This window comes from Oculina patagonica, chromosome 2 (genome assembly GCF_052425735.1).
Source record: "Oculina patagonica isolate OP01 chromosome 2, crgOcupat, whole genome shotgun sequence".
In the NCBI taxonomy this organism is placed as follows: domain Eukaryota; kingdom Metazoa; phylum Cnidaria; class Anthozoa; order Scleractinia; family Oculinidae; genus Oculina; species Oculina patagonica.
Genome location: NC_135759.1, coordinates 1816159 through 1829849, shown reverse-complemented (window position 1 = coordinate 1829849; position 13691 = coordinate 1816159). Strand labels below are relative to the sequence as shown.

General features: G+C 38.5%; 1 protein-coding gene and 1 long non-coding RNA gene across 3 annotated transcripts; both read left to right on the top strand.

The window, feature by feature from the left end:
• Positions 1–154: 154 nt before the first annotated feature.
• Positions 155–13008, top strand: LOC144642590 (proton-coupled folate transporter-like). 2 transcript variants are annotated; one of them, XM_078501580.1, is made up of 7 exons: positions 155–1347; positions 2517–2741; positions 3425–3737; positions 9581–10126; positions 10403–10486; positions 11412–11571; positions 12214–13008. In XM_078501580.1, the coding sequence occupies exons 2-7, from the start codon at positions 2529–2531 to the stop codon at positions 12383–12385; spliced, it is 1488 nt and encodes a 495-aa protein (XP_078357706.1). In that variant the 5' UTR covers positions 155–1347; positions 2517–2528; the 3' UTR covers positions 12386–13008. The 2 variants fall into 2 exon arrangements, with proteins under 2 accessions (XP_078357706.1, XP_078357705.1); XM_078501579.1 differs by having other exon boundaries at positions 155–2741.
• LOC144641692 (uncharacterized) lies at positions 5308–6226 on the top strand. The gene is made up of 2 exons (XR_013568605.1): positions 5308–5420; positions 5845–6226. It is a non-coding gene; the product is annotated as an uncharacterized LOC144641692 (long non-coding RNA).
• Positions 13009–13691: the final 683 nt, after the last annotated feature.

Below are 13691 nucleotides of genomic sequence, written 5' to 3'. Positions count from 1 at the left end.
GGGGAAAGTCTATATGGGCGAAAAAAAAAAAAAAAAAAATCGGCGAAGAAAAGTCAAGAACGAAAAGAATATTATTTTCGTTCTTGACTTTTCTTCGCCGATTTTTTTTTTCGACCATATAGACTTTTCCCCGCCCCACTAACTGCCTCTGGGTCTCCGAGGATGATAACAATCATAAACTAAAAAAACTGAAAATAGCGGGAAAAGATCAAATGTTTTGATTTTTTACGATCGTTAGATTCACATACAAAGTCTTATAATAACGTTATTACACAATGTCGTATCGGTTGACGGCTCCCTTAGGAGCTTGGATGCTAAGGAGAACTTATATTTCTATATTTCTTCGCGTGCAATTAACCCTAAACGAGATCTTGACAGCTAACACAAATATTGCTGTTTTCCCCAGAACACCCCAAGTGAGACCAAAATCCTTAATTTTCACCCCCAAGCGAGGCGATGAGCATCCCTGTCTCTTTCATATGAGTCTCCTCCCTCCCCTCCCCCCCTCACCGGAAAAAATACTCCTCTCCATTGCGGTCCTTGTCTCTAACGACCTCTAACAGGCTTCGACAGGCTTCAATTCTTGATATGTATAGCCAGAAGTCGCTGAATCGTCCCACACGGATTGTTAATCGCGAAGCAGATCTGCTTGTGTTAAAATTAAAAAAAATAAAATAAAGGTTCAATAGAGACAGAAATTACACAGCATGTTCTCTACTAGCTGACCTAGCTGTCAAGATTGCGTGAATAGGAGGCTCCAAAAACCAAAGTTCGCGTGAGGCTTTGGAATGAGTCACGACATGAAATTTCGCGGATCATCATGTTCAGCATGGGCCGATATTGGAGACTGTGATTTAACAATTCCCCCTGGATGTTATCCAGCTGTCCACACAGTTGCAAACAATGCAAAGGTGTCTCGTAGGAGTCTGTGGCTTTGGAAAAACGTCAGATGACTTTCCATTTGCCTGCGTGTTTGTGTCACGCAATCAGACATTTTGTGACAGACTCAGCACATATTGCGTGATTAGGTGAAAGTGACACCATAAGTCCAAAAGTCAGCAGACCTGTGTTTATGCTCGATGGAGGAGATGAAATTGCTCTTTACACAACGTAAAATACATGATGCATGCAAAGCGTTTCAAAATGGAATGAAGAGTGGCAGCTATCAGCATATCAATTAACCAGTTTTTTGGTCAAAAGGAAACTTGGAAAGAAAACGTCTTGATTTTACAGCAGGCGAAAACGAACGACAAAGATTGAGCGAAACAGTTTGGGCGCCAAGGTGAAGGGAACGCGCCGAGCATAAAAAGTGTCATTTTCGTTCTAATTCTTGTTTTAATTCCAAAGGTAAGAGATACGTTAAACAACAGCAACATGAACGGCAGCTTTTTTTGAATAGATTTTTCAAGATTATTGTAAAAGGTGCGTGCCACGGAGGTGGCGTTCACGAGCATGTTCGCGGGCATGTCACGACCTGACACCAAACTCTTGAACCTGGGTGTTCAACGTTAAAACTCGAAAGGTTTAGCTAAAACTTATATGTTGTTTTAGTTTTCCTTGTGGAGTTTGCTTTGCCATATTTACCGGTGGGAGATACGAATTGATCGTTTAATGTTATTGACCTTATTGTTTTTTTTTTCTTGTTTTGACTTCAACAAGAGAAGCTCTGTATTAGCACTTGAATTCTACGTTATCACCATATTAAATTGTTGAAGCTGTAGGGCCATGATTTATTTTTTTGTACGACTTTTACTCCATTTCGAGGTAGTTCATACAAATGTGTCTCTGACTGATCCATTGGTGGTCACATGACCTCATTTACACCAGAAACAGAACGAGAATAAGGCTGTCAATCTTTCAGTTTCAACATATTTCATTTATTTTAGAAATGTTCTGGTTGGTCACACCAAAAATTAATCAGTAACATTTACATTACAGTCAAAATCTGGAATTTATTTTTGCAGGGAACAATCAAAAATCATCTCCCTCTCCTGTGGAAGGGAACAGGGGTGTCTGAACCTCCCGCATCCTGTACCCTTTACTCCCGCTTGCCACATTTTTTGCTCTCACCTCCTGCTCATTTCCATAGCCGTTTACTCCTCTTTGTCCCATAGCTACTGTGAAATATAACAATGTTACTCGTTTTCTTGCCCTTTTCTCCGTCCACTTCTCCTGACTTCTCTCCCCCCCTCCCCCTCTGTCCTGCTCTACTCTCCTTGTGAACAGGTTTCGCAAAAGGGTTCAAGGCTCATTTCTTTCCACCAAAGCTCATAGCCCAAGTAAATAACCCATTCAATCAATTGAAGTTGAAGGTAGCTGGTCACAAAGTAGTCTCCCTCACGGCCGTTTTTAGTGTGGTCACGCAAATTATGCTCCAATTCCTGTTACTTGATGACACTAAAAACCGCTGCGAGAGAGACTAGTCACAAAGGAATAATTAAAGGATATTTTATGAATTACCACACTTAACAGTCAAAATTTAACTATTTTTTCTTTATTCTTTCTTGTTATGCCAGAAATTTTTAAACATGCCTTCAAGAGGATGGTTGAAGTTTAGACGGCCTACTATAGAGCCAGTGATCTTTCTTTATGCCTATGGCCTCTTCATGCACTTGCCTGTTATTCAGCAGTACATCTACAAGCGCGTCAGTGATGCTAAGGGATTCCCTTACAGTACGTCATCAAAAGGCGGCTGCAATAAACGGAAACTTAACTCAACTCTTGAAGAACTAGAAAAAGAGGTTATTTTTTTCGCTATAATTAATTAAGTGTTCTGGAATGAAGTGCTTTGAATGCTTAGACCATCACAGGGTTAGCCAAAACCCACCCCTTACCAGACTTGCCCAGCATTATATTCCTCAGTACCCATTTTCCATGTAAAGTAAGGCACTGCAGTGGCGGATCTAGGGGAGAGGCCCAGGGAGTCCGCCCCCCCCCCCCCTTATTTTTAGAACAAGTAGAGGCCCAAAGGGCCAAGAAATTTTTTTTCGAGAGCGCCCCTCCCCCTCTTATTCTAGGACCTGGATGATTGGGGTCCCCATTATCTGAAGGTCTGGATCCGCCACTTCACTGTATTAGGGTAAAGTGTCTTGCCCAAGAACACAAATTATGTATACCCTGCTCTTAGAACAAATGCAGGGTGCCCAAAGGCTCTTACATAAATCTTGGGTGCCCAGCTCTTAAAAACTTTGGTGATTAATAAGCGCTTTAACTTATACAAGAAGCCCAAAGACAAAAGTAAGACACGTGCTGCACATGGGCTCTGCTAGAGGACAGCTCTGATTAACAATCACTTCAGCTAGTAGAGCTTGATCCCAGACAGCTCTATCTAGAATCCGTTGTTCAAATTATTTGTCCACTGCATCTTCCACCCCACCCCCCCCCCAAATTTATTTTTATTAATTAATGTTATGTGCTCATGTAGGTACAGTCCTTATCGTCATACATTCACTTGGGAATAGTCATGTTTGCAACAATTCCCTCTATATTTACTGCCCTCTTTATTGGTGCATGGACAGACATTGTTGGGCGTCGACCCGCACTAGCCTTGCCAGCTATTGGAAGTACCCTTGAAGCTTTGATTGTGCTAGGTACGATGTACTTTCACTGGCCACTTTATTTGTTGTTTGTGGGGAGCGCCATCAATGGCATATGTGGATTCTTCACCACAATGGTGCTTGCAGTCATGGCTTATATTGCCGACACCACTGATGAATCTGACAGGAGTTTCCGCTTAGGTGAGAGCTGCCAAGGCAGAGGTGTAGCTAGGGAAATTTGGAAATTTCAACTACACTTTTGGTGCACATGTACCATAGCCCTTTAGGCAAGCTGAGAAATAAAATTCACTAACCCTGTAGAAGTTGTGTTTAAAGAGGTCATGATACAATGTAGTGACTCAAGACTAAGGACTTCAAATCCAGCAGTCCAACCCTGGTGAAAATCTTTTGAAGATCCTCAAGGATCTTCAAAGATCTTTAAAGATCTGCAAAGGTCCTGTAAAGATCCTCACACACAAGGATCTTTAAGGATCCTAAAGGATTTTATGAGGATCTTGTGAAGATCTTATAAGGTTCCTGACAAAAATCCATTCAAAGATCTTTGCAAGGATCCTCTAGGATCCTCAAAGATTTCAATAGGATCTTAAAAGGATCCTTTGAAGGATCCTTTGAAGGATCTTTCTTAAGGATCCTTAAAGATTTAATCAGGATCTTACAAGGTTCTTATTAAGATCTTTCCAAGGATCTTACAAAGTTCTTTGTCAGGATCCTTTATATAATCCTCAAGGATCTTAGAAGGATCTTAATAAGTTCTTGAAAGGATCCTTTAAATGATCTTCATCAAGATCTTTAAAGATCCTCAAGGATTTAATGAGGACCTTTAAAGGAACTTAAGAGGATCCTATTAAGGATCCTTCAAAGATCCTTCTAAGGATCCTCAAAGATTTGACAAGGATCTTTCAATCCTTTTAATGATCTTTGTCAGGATCTTTAAAGATCCTCAAGGATTTAATAAGGACCTTTAAAGGAACTTAAGAGGATCCTATAAAAGATCCTTCAAAGATCTTCTAAAGGATCCTTAAGGATTTTACAAGGACCTTCCAAGGTTTTTAGAAGGATCCTTTTAATGATCCTTCGAAGATCTTTTTCAGGATCCTCAAGAATCCTCAAGGATTCAATTAATTAGGACCTTTTACAAGAATCATAAGAGAATCCCATCAAGGATCTCACTTGGTTATCGGTCAAAAAACAAAATGTTATCTGATTATCGTGTAGTTTGAGTTTGATCTTTATAGAAAGGGTATAGAAACAAACCAACAGTATGTGAGAAGCTCGGATCTGCATCTATTATTGACTCTTGCTTATTCAGTTTTTCTTATAGAAACAATGCACTTTCCAAAGCAGTCATGTTATTGTTACCTCTTGCAATTCTAAAGGCTGAATGAAGCGGCGATTACAGTTGCATTCCACGTATCTGACTTTATTCTATATTTAATTTAAGTTTACTTTCTTACACAGAGATAGACGTGACTTCTCAAGTTCCAGCTTGAATAATTCACCTCATCTTTCTCGCAATATAAAGTCAATAATTTCCCGATTGTGTGAGAGTAAAATTGCTTGGAATCACCATGCAAATCTTTAAATGATTCCTGAATACTTTCCAGCCTATTTCAGACGGCTAAATGGAGTTAAAATCCAAGTTTGTTTCGTGAAAATCGAACAAAGACTGAGACACGAGCCGCCATCTTGGATTACTGGGCCCTGGGAACGAGTGGATATATCTCATGATGCAACGCTTTTTGAAAGGCGCCTGAATCTCAACTTCTTTTCAACGGTCGAAGAAGTCAGTTTACAGCGAAATGCCTCAGGATTATGATGCCCAAAAAGCAACAAAATCCGGATCTTTTGCCTCTAAGAAAGAATGTAAGTAGACAGAGAATCTTAAGGCTTCTGGAAGTAATAGCTTAGACAAAGCGTTTCGGTTTTGTTTAAAGAATCTGCTCGGTGATCACTGATCAGTTACTGTTCATACCAGTTCATACACTGTTCTTTCCCTATTTAACAGTATTATTTATAGTGATAGACCTCTCGAGATAGAAAATCATTTTTCTGTTTATATACATAAATGAATAATTTCATATCTGTTAAACAACATACATACAAAACAACATACATGTATGTATGTATGCAGCTTAGCAATCTTCGATTCTAGAATGATTAGCAATGCAGAAGAGTGCTGAAGAGACAAATACATCTTAGTACGCACGATTATTGTCATTATTATTTAAATATGAAATAAGCTTCAGCTTCTAAAGGCTTATAATTGTTGTTTTGTGCTTTCTTGTAGGTTTTGAAGCGAAAGGGCTAGAAATAGACATTCACCAACAAACTGCAACAAAGCAATATGTTTAAAAAGCTAAGTGAAACCATTCACAAACAGGAGTGATTGTTAATGCATGTGGCAGGAAATTATTGTAGTTTAAAACTCTCAACTGTTAGTTGTCTATAAACAGTCAATATGTGGTACAAGAAAGAATTCCTAATAAATATCTCAATCTGAATGAGAGAAAATAAATTTCCTGATTACTAAATCTTTCAATTTTTGTTGTTGCTGTTGTTGTTTCTCCATATTTTTACATTTCTCGTTGTATGATTTAAAATATTATTGTTTAGTATTGGTAATTTGTTTGCAGTGGTAAATTTTAATAAATTCATTCTTTAGTTTTAAATTGAAGCAGTGTTTTATGACACGTTTCTGTAATAGTATTTCAATAACTAATTATCCCTGGACAGTGGAGACATTTTCTCATCCTACCCGGACTACCACTTAAGAATCCATTTAACATATCATCCCACGTGTAAACTTTTCCTCTCCACTTGTCTTGCAACATCATTGAAAAGAATTGTTGCAGACCACCTGTGTTACAATTTGCGGTGACATATTGCGCAAACATCAAGGCTGTGCTCCAAGAAAAATTACAAGGAGCCCAAAGGTTTCAAACTATAAGATCCAGGGTGCTCAGTATAAAGCTTATATGAAAGAAATAAGATTATCTGGTCACCTAAAGACAAAAGTTAGTCGCCTGAGGCACCTGGGTGCCCTAAAAGCACAGCCCTGAACATTAATAGAGATCAACTTTGTGTGACTTGTTTCTGCAACTTGCAACACAGTTTGTAATATGTAATAATCAACAATGTCAATCTTAAAGGACCGTAGTCAGCCATGCCTTTGTTTTTGTTTACATACCAGAGTTACGGTATTATATTGTACACATACAGTGTTTTAACAAAAGAGATCACTCACACTGTAAAACTGTTAAAGGTAGTTAAACAGACTTCCAGTAATACAATTTACAGCAATGTAATAAGATTTCCCTGCACCATATAGTTTTCTTAATTTCGATAGCATGGAAAATGGCAGAGGCTGACTAGGGTCCTTTAAGGCTATTTGTATATTTGTTGTTGTTGCTGAAAGGACATAAGTCCAAAATCACCACTTTGGCCGTACAAGATAAAAATTAAGTTCAATATGGCATTATGTTGAAGCTTTTTTGAACTGAAAATTGTCCCAGCATAAAGTAAATTTAAGAGAAGCAACATACAATCAAAATTGTGTTAGTGCATAAAATTAATTCATTTTCAGAATGAAATTTAAAGTCACATATGATTTGAAAAAGTAGGGCAGACAAGGTCCAGCTACAGTTGGGATTTTGCCCAACATGGACCAAATTTAGACAGCCATTGTCTGATGATTGACTGTTATTTGCAGTCTCCAGTGTTTAAATGTGCTGTGACAAACTGGAAGAAAACATTGCCTATATTACATGTACTTTAATGAAAGCTTAAAAAATGGCTTATTGCAAAAGCAAGAAATGACAAAAGGTACCTTTGTCAGGCTGCAAATATAAAGATATTAACATTTTGCAGAACTTTACTGTATTTTGCATTGATTTTAATAAATCAATGAGATGCTTAATTGTAAGACCAGTAACATTTCTTAATAAACGGCATGCAGTGCATGCAGAAGCGATGACGTTTCACAAAGGGTCTAACATAATTGAGGGCGTGATAAAGACTGTTATCCAATTGCAGTGTACATTTTTTAGACCTAAGAAGCAATGTTGGTGATTGTCTAGCAAAGTTAGGATATGATGGAATTCAAATAAATACAGAATTAACAGTAGTTATAAATTCACAGGCCAACGATGCAAAGTTAATAATACATTTTCTTCGTAGATTTGCTCAATTGAACAACAGTAGATTGCGTTATATTGTAGTGTGTGACTTCCGATAAACGACATACGATACGCGGGAGCTAGCTTTTAAGCTGTGAGAAAGGTCAAATGGTCTCTTGGCCACCGCGGCCCTTATTATTATAAGAGTTAGAAATTTCTGTCTACTAATTCTAATAGATCCCATCATATGTAATTAGTCTCTTTCGTTTATACATTGTAGTGTTTCATTCTAACTACACGGGAGTATTTTGCTTTTGTGTTCTACACGGCGATTTCTTGTTATCAAGTTAAACTTGATTTCTGTTTGACCGAAACAGACAAAAAGATCGGGTCGGTCTTGCGATGACAATAAGCGATTTCCTGACGTCATCGCTTAAAAAATGAGAACAATTTATCTAAGAAATAAAATAAATTTGGAATTATATAAACAGAGATTAGTAAATGAGTGTTAATTGTTTTGCAGGATTTGATAGCGGTGATTAATCAGCTAGCCCCGGTATTAGATCCTTTTAAAGTCACTGCAGGGACCCAGTAAGATCCTACCAAGTCAGTGACTGTAATAACATCTTTCAGGTCCTTTTAGTCTGTCGATTCCTTGCTGGATCCAGACAGGAACTTGTCAGGTTCCTTCAAAATTCCTTAAGGATCTTTTAAAATTCTTGCAGGACCATGCAAAGATCCTCAAAGTCCCTGCAAAAAATCCTTAAGGATCTTTTAAAATTCTTGCAGGACCATGCAAAGATCCTCAAAGTCCCTGCAAAAATCCTTAAGGATCTTTGAAAATTCTTGCAGGACCCTGCAAAGATCCTCAAAGTCCCTGCAAAAATCCTTAAGGATCTTTTAAAATTCTTGCAGGACCCTGCAAGGTCCCTGCAAAGATCCTTCAGGATCTTAAAGGATCCTTAAGGATCTTGAAGGATCCTAAAGGATCTTAAAGGATCTTGAAGGATCCTTAAGGATCTTTAAAGATCCTGAAGGATCTTTGCAGGGACCCTGCAGGGTCCTGCAAGAATTTTAAAAGATCCTTTAAGATCTTTGAGGATATGGATGAAGATCCTTGCAGATCCTTGTCAAGATCCACAAAGATCCTTGCGCAGATCTTTAAAGATCCTCGAGGATCTTAAAAAGATTTTCACCAGGGAAGCTTTGCATGCTTTCACTCTCCATTTTTTATATGTGGGTCATGGTCAATTTCAGTTGGTCAATTGATACAAGCCTCTCCACTTTAAGTTTTCTGTTAGTTTGTTGAGCAGGTAGCTGAACTTAATGGATTTTGACCTGATCCTCCTGCTATACGCGGGGGGGGTACTCCCTATAATGGCAGGGAGGGAGGCTCCGCCCGAAAGGGGTACCTTTTTCAGGATTCAGGTATATAAAAGGGTAGGGATTTCACGAGTTTAAGTATATGACAGGGTATGGAAATCTGTCATTTGGCTATTTAAAAGGGCCTTTAATTAAAATATTTCGAACAGACGCAATTTATGGCTGTATGACAAGAAAACATCCTATTTTAAATCCATGCCATGTCTCTTAGGTATATGAAAGGGTACCTTTTTTCAGTAAAAGGTATACGAAAGGGGTACAATTTCTGTCAAAAATGGTATATAAAAGGTTAAGGGGTTAGAACTTGGGGCGGAGCCTCCCCGTATTGAGTAAACCCCCCCCCCGGCTGCTATAGTAGTGTTTTGCCAAAACAAGCCTGGCCTACACGTCAGCCCATCACATTAACCACATGCCACCTTCATGCCTTACATTTTTTTACAGTTATATTAATGGATGATTTATCTAAATTCAAAATCTAAGTCTTAGAAGTTTAGTGATGCTTCATATTTTTTTTTCTGTTAAAAGCTGTCATGGAGTTTCTTGTGTTTTTTGGAGGAATGATCAGTCAACTCACTAGTGGCCTGTGGATTAAGAACCTTGGTTTTGTGGCACCATACTGGTTCATATTTAGCTGCCTTCTTGCATCTGTTCTCTACATCATTTTGTTCGTCCCTGAATCAAGGGCTTCTACTGAGAACAAGTCAATCCGCAAACTATTCAGCTTATCGAACATCAAGCGAGTGTGGCATGTGTACAAGAATCCGAGAGATGGAGCAAGAAGAAATCTAATCATTTTCACCTCATGCACTGGTCTAATTGTTCTAACCACCCTTGGAGTGGGCGGGGTCATCGTGCTGTTCCTCCTTCACAGTCCCCTGTGCTTCTCTGCAGAGAAAGTTGGCTATTTCTCTGCCTTCCGACACTTTTCGCATGGCCTTGGTGCGGTGCTTGGTATAAAGTTGTTGGGAAGGTGCCTAAATGAAGTCAACATTGCCAGAGTTGGTATCTTTTCCCTTGCTTCATCACTTGTTGTGTTTGGATTTTCAAAAGTAGACTGGTTGGTGTTTATGTGTAAGTAATTGTCTTTGTTTTTACCCTGATTGCTAGTTTTATGTATACCTGTACAGAGTGTGAGCGGAGTCAATCTCACTCCTGTGATTCCTGTTACGCATAGGCACGCAATGCGTGCAAGTTATATATAAGGCCTCTAGAGAATAACAACTGTAATTTCTCTAATTACCTACATTAAGTCAATTAAGGTAGATTCATATTTTCCATAATATTATGTTATTCACAGTTTTCATTTACCTCATTCTTTTTTTCTTCTTGTCTGTTGTATGTAATCAGCACCAGTTGCTGGCATATTCGTTGGAACAATTGTTCCTCTTTTTCGTGGGATGATGTCAAGAACTGTTGGTGCAGATGAACAAGGTTTGGAAGCTTACATTTCAAACCCAACATCCATTATATTCTATTTTTTCGAAAATTTAAGGTGGCACTGAAACCGCTTCAAGGAAAATTACATTGCAAAAAGTTGCACCTAACATGCTAATCGCTAATCAATAATAAAATTAACTGAGCTCGTTTTTGAGTTGTAAACACTGAAAGCTAAAAATAAAGGTGTTTTAACAAGTTTTACTGTTGCTATGGTAACCAGCGATGTCATGAAAATTACCACACCTTGTTCAGCAATGATTGGGCATTTGTTTGACGTATCATTATTGGAACAGCAACCAATAAAGATAACGATATGTAGTACTCAGCCACAAAGTATATATAAGAGCTGGAATGTGCTGGACCCCCTCCGTCGTACAAGGGGGGGGGGGGGTTGGATGGAACCCCTCCCTAGGGTTTTCTTTTTTTAATGCGCATGGCAGCGAAACTTTTTTGCATAAGTAGAAAGCCCTTAGCTTACTCTACAAGATGACGTAATTTTTGTTGGCTGTGACATCATATGACGTCATTACAGCCACCATTTTGGATCCACCATCATTGATCTGCCAGCTTGGTTTAACCATACCTAAGAAAGTCGGAAAATAAACTGAAAATGATACAAAATTATGCCAGAATGCTTATGGAATATAAAATTAAACAAATCACACAATTTTGGCTGATAAAAAACCAGGAAAAATAAAGAAAAATGTCAAAAATGAAGATTTTTCGCAAGACTTGAATGAACAGCTACTGAAAGTTTCAGCATTGCAGAGTAAATCCTCTTTTTTAAAATTTCAAAAAAACCCTCAAGGTGTGGGTGGCATCCACCCTCCTCTCCCCCCCCCCCCCGAACCCTCTTGTATGTCTGAGAGTTTAACTTGGAGATATTGTAGGCTCATTATTTTTATGCTGTTATTTTCAGGAGCACTATTTTCAGTCGCTGCATCACTGGACACCTTGTGTCACTTTATCGGTGCATTCATCTTCAACTCAATGTATCCCGCTTCCTTGAAGTTCCATTTTTCAGGATTTGTGTTCTTTTTGGGAGCGACAATGTTGATAATACCTCTGCTGCTTATGTGGTAGGTACTACATTTGTTAATTTTCTTGTTTTTGGGAAGTGTAGTGGCCTAATTGTTATTGCATTGAATTATGAATAAGAAGGTTTGGGTTCTTTCATTTAGACAAGAAACTTGGATGTTGTGTTGTTTAAATAAGCGACCAATTCTTTTAGAGGCTTTCACGAACATAAGCTAGTACTACAAGGCCAGAAGTGGTAGGCTGGGTGGGTTTCGTTGCCAACTTTCTTGTTTATTTTCTTTATTTCCATCACTTGTCTGTTTGCACTGATACTGTTAAAACAATAAAAGGTAAAAGTCTGCGTTCGAGCCTAGTGGCCCTTTCAGGCTGGAGCTTATCCTGGTTTCAGTAGCATGCAGTGACTAGGAGTATTTCTTCTCCTCCCTGGATGGGATGCTAGTCCATCGCAGGGTTACCCCACAGCATTAAATTTGCCAGTACCTGTTTATACGTGTACCTCGTGGAGAGAGGCACTATGAGAGTAAGGTGTTTGCCCAAGAATGTAATAAAATGACCACGGTCAGGGCTCGAAATCAGGCCAGTCGATCGATCTGGAGTTCATTGCACTAACTATTAGGCCACCGCGCGTCCCACTACTGTAAAGAGAAGTGATCGTTAATGACTCTGGCATTTTACTTGTGCAGCTGCTTGAGGAACCCTGGAAGCTTCATGTCAAAAAGAGACCTAGTCAGGTCAGGACCACAGGATAACATGGAGGACAAATTAATTAACAGTGCTGCCGGTGTGGCAAGCGACTCAAGCACATCTCCGCTTCAGAGTCCTACATCTGACAAGTCATATCAAGCAGTAGCATGAAAGAGAACTCTAAAAGGCTGCATGACTGAAAGAAACTTCTCCTCTTTGAGCGCTCAATTCTATCCCCATTCCAAAGACGCCTGAAGAAAAATTTCATACTGCCGTAACTGTACAGTGATTTTGATTGGTTGTTACTTGTGTATGAAATTTGTAACCTAGCAACAGAATTTGTAACCTAACAATGGGATTTGTAGCCTGGCCGTCCATAGGACTCCTGGACTCCCACCTGGCTAAAAGCCTGTTTCAAAGGCTGCTGAGTGGCCGTTATAACATCAATGAATAAGATTATATCAAAAGTCTGAAAAATAGCCAAACGCGAATAGTTTTATTTTATTCATTGACAACAATAACTGTGTTACGAAAATTTTATCTATTATGAATGTGTATCTGATACAGTACAGTGAATATGTAAAGCAAATAAGGTTAAAATGATATGAGTTAAAAAAGAGGCAATACTCAAGATTTCACGTCCATGTACTTTACGAAGTCGACATACTTATTGTTCGTTATCAATGCAGTATTTATATGATTTTTTTTATCTATACACAGTAAAACTTATATAGTATAGCATCCGTTGTCGTGTTATAGAGGTGACCGCTCTTAATAGGGTGCTATCCGCGTACGTAGACGTTTGACGACATTTTAAAAATAAATAAAATGTATCTTCACGAGTCAAAAGTGTCCTCACGTCGTGACGGTTTCCTTCGCCTTTGTTTAAAAAAAAGACGATTTTTATACCATTTGATTAAGTGCGCTACACTTTGGTAATAAGTTTCCATTGTTAAGTTAAACTACGAACGGTGTGTTTGAAATTATACATAACCCTATTTGTTAAAAAAAGATTGGAAACATGATCGTTTTAATCATAGACTGGTATTTTCGGAAGTTTTCTACAACAAGGAGGAGATTTTTGAATATTATTGAAAAAAAAAAACGCAAAGAGAATTTTGGAAAAGGCAGTTGAAACATTTCGTGTTCCGCGCCGCATGGAAATATAGCAAAACGAGTAAACAATTATAGAAACATGTTTTCAGCATGTTTCTGGAAACATGTTTCCTCGTTTTGCCGGAAATCTTTCTGAATTTCCACGGAAATCTTCGGCAAATTTCGTTAATCTTCGGAAAAGTTCGAAAAATGCTCAGAAACGTTCGCATGGTCTTCGAATAACACTCGGACAATTTTTGAACTAGAAATTGCAAAAAGTTGCTCGTAGGATGAAAAAGTTGCCAAAAAGTTGTCAAGCAACTTGTGGAAAGCCCTGGACTGCAAGCGAAATCAATTCCAGTAATATAAACTCCTCCAACTC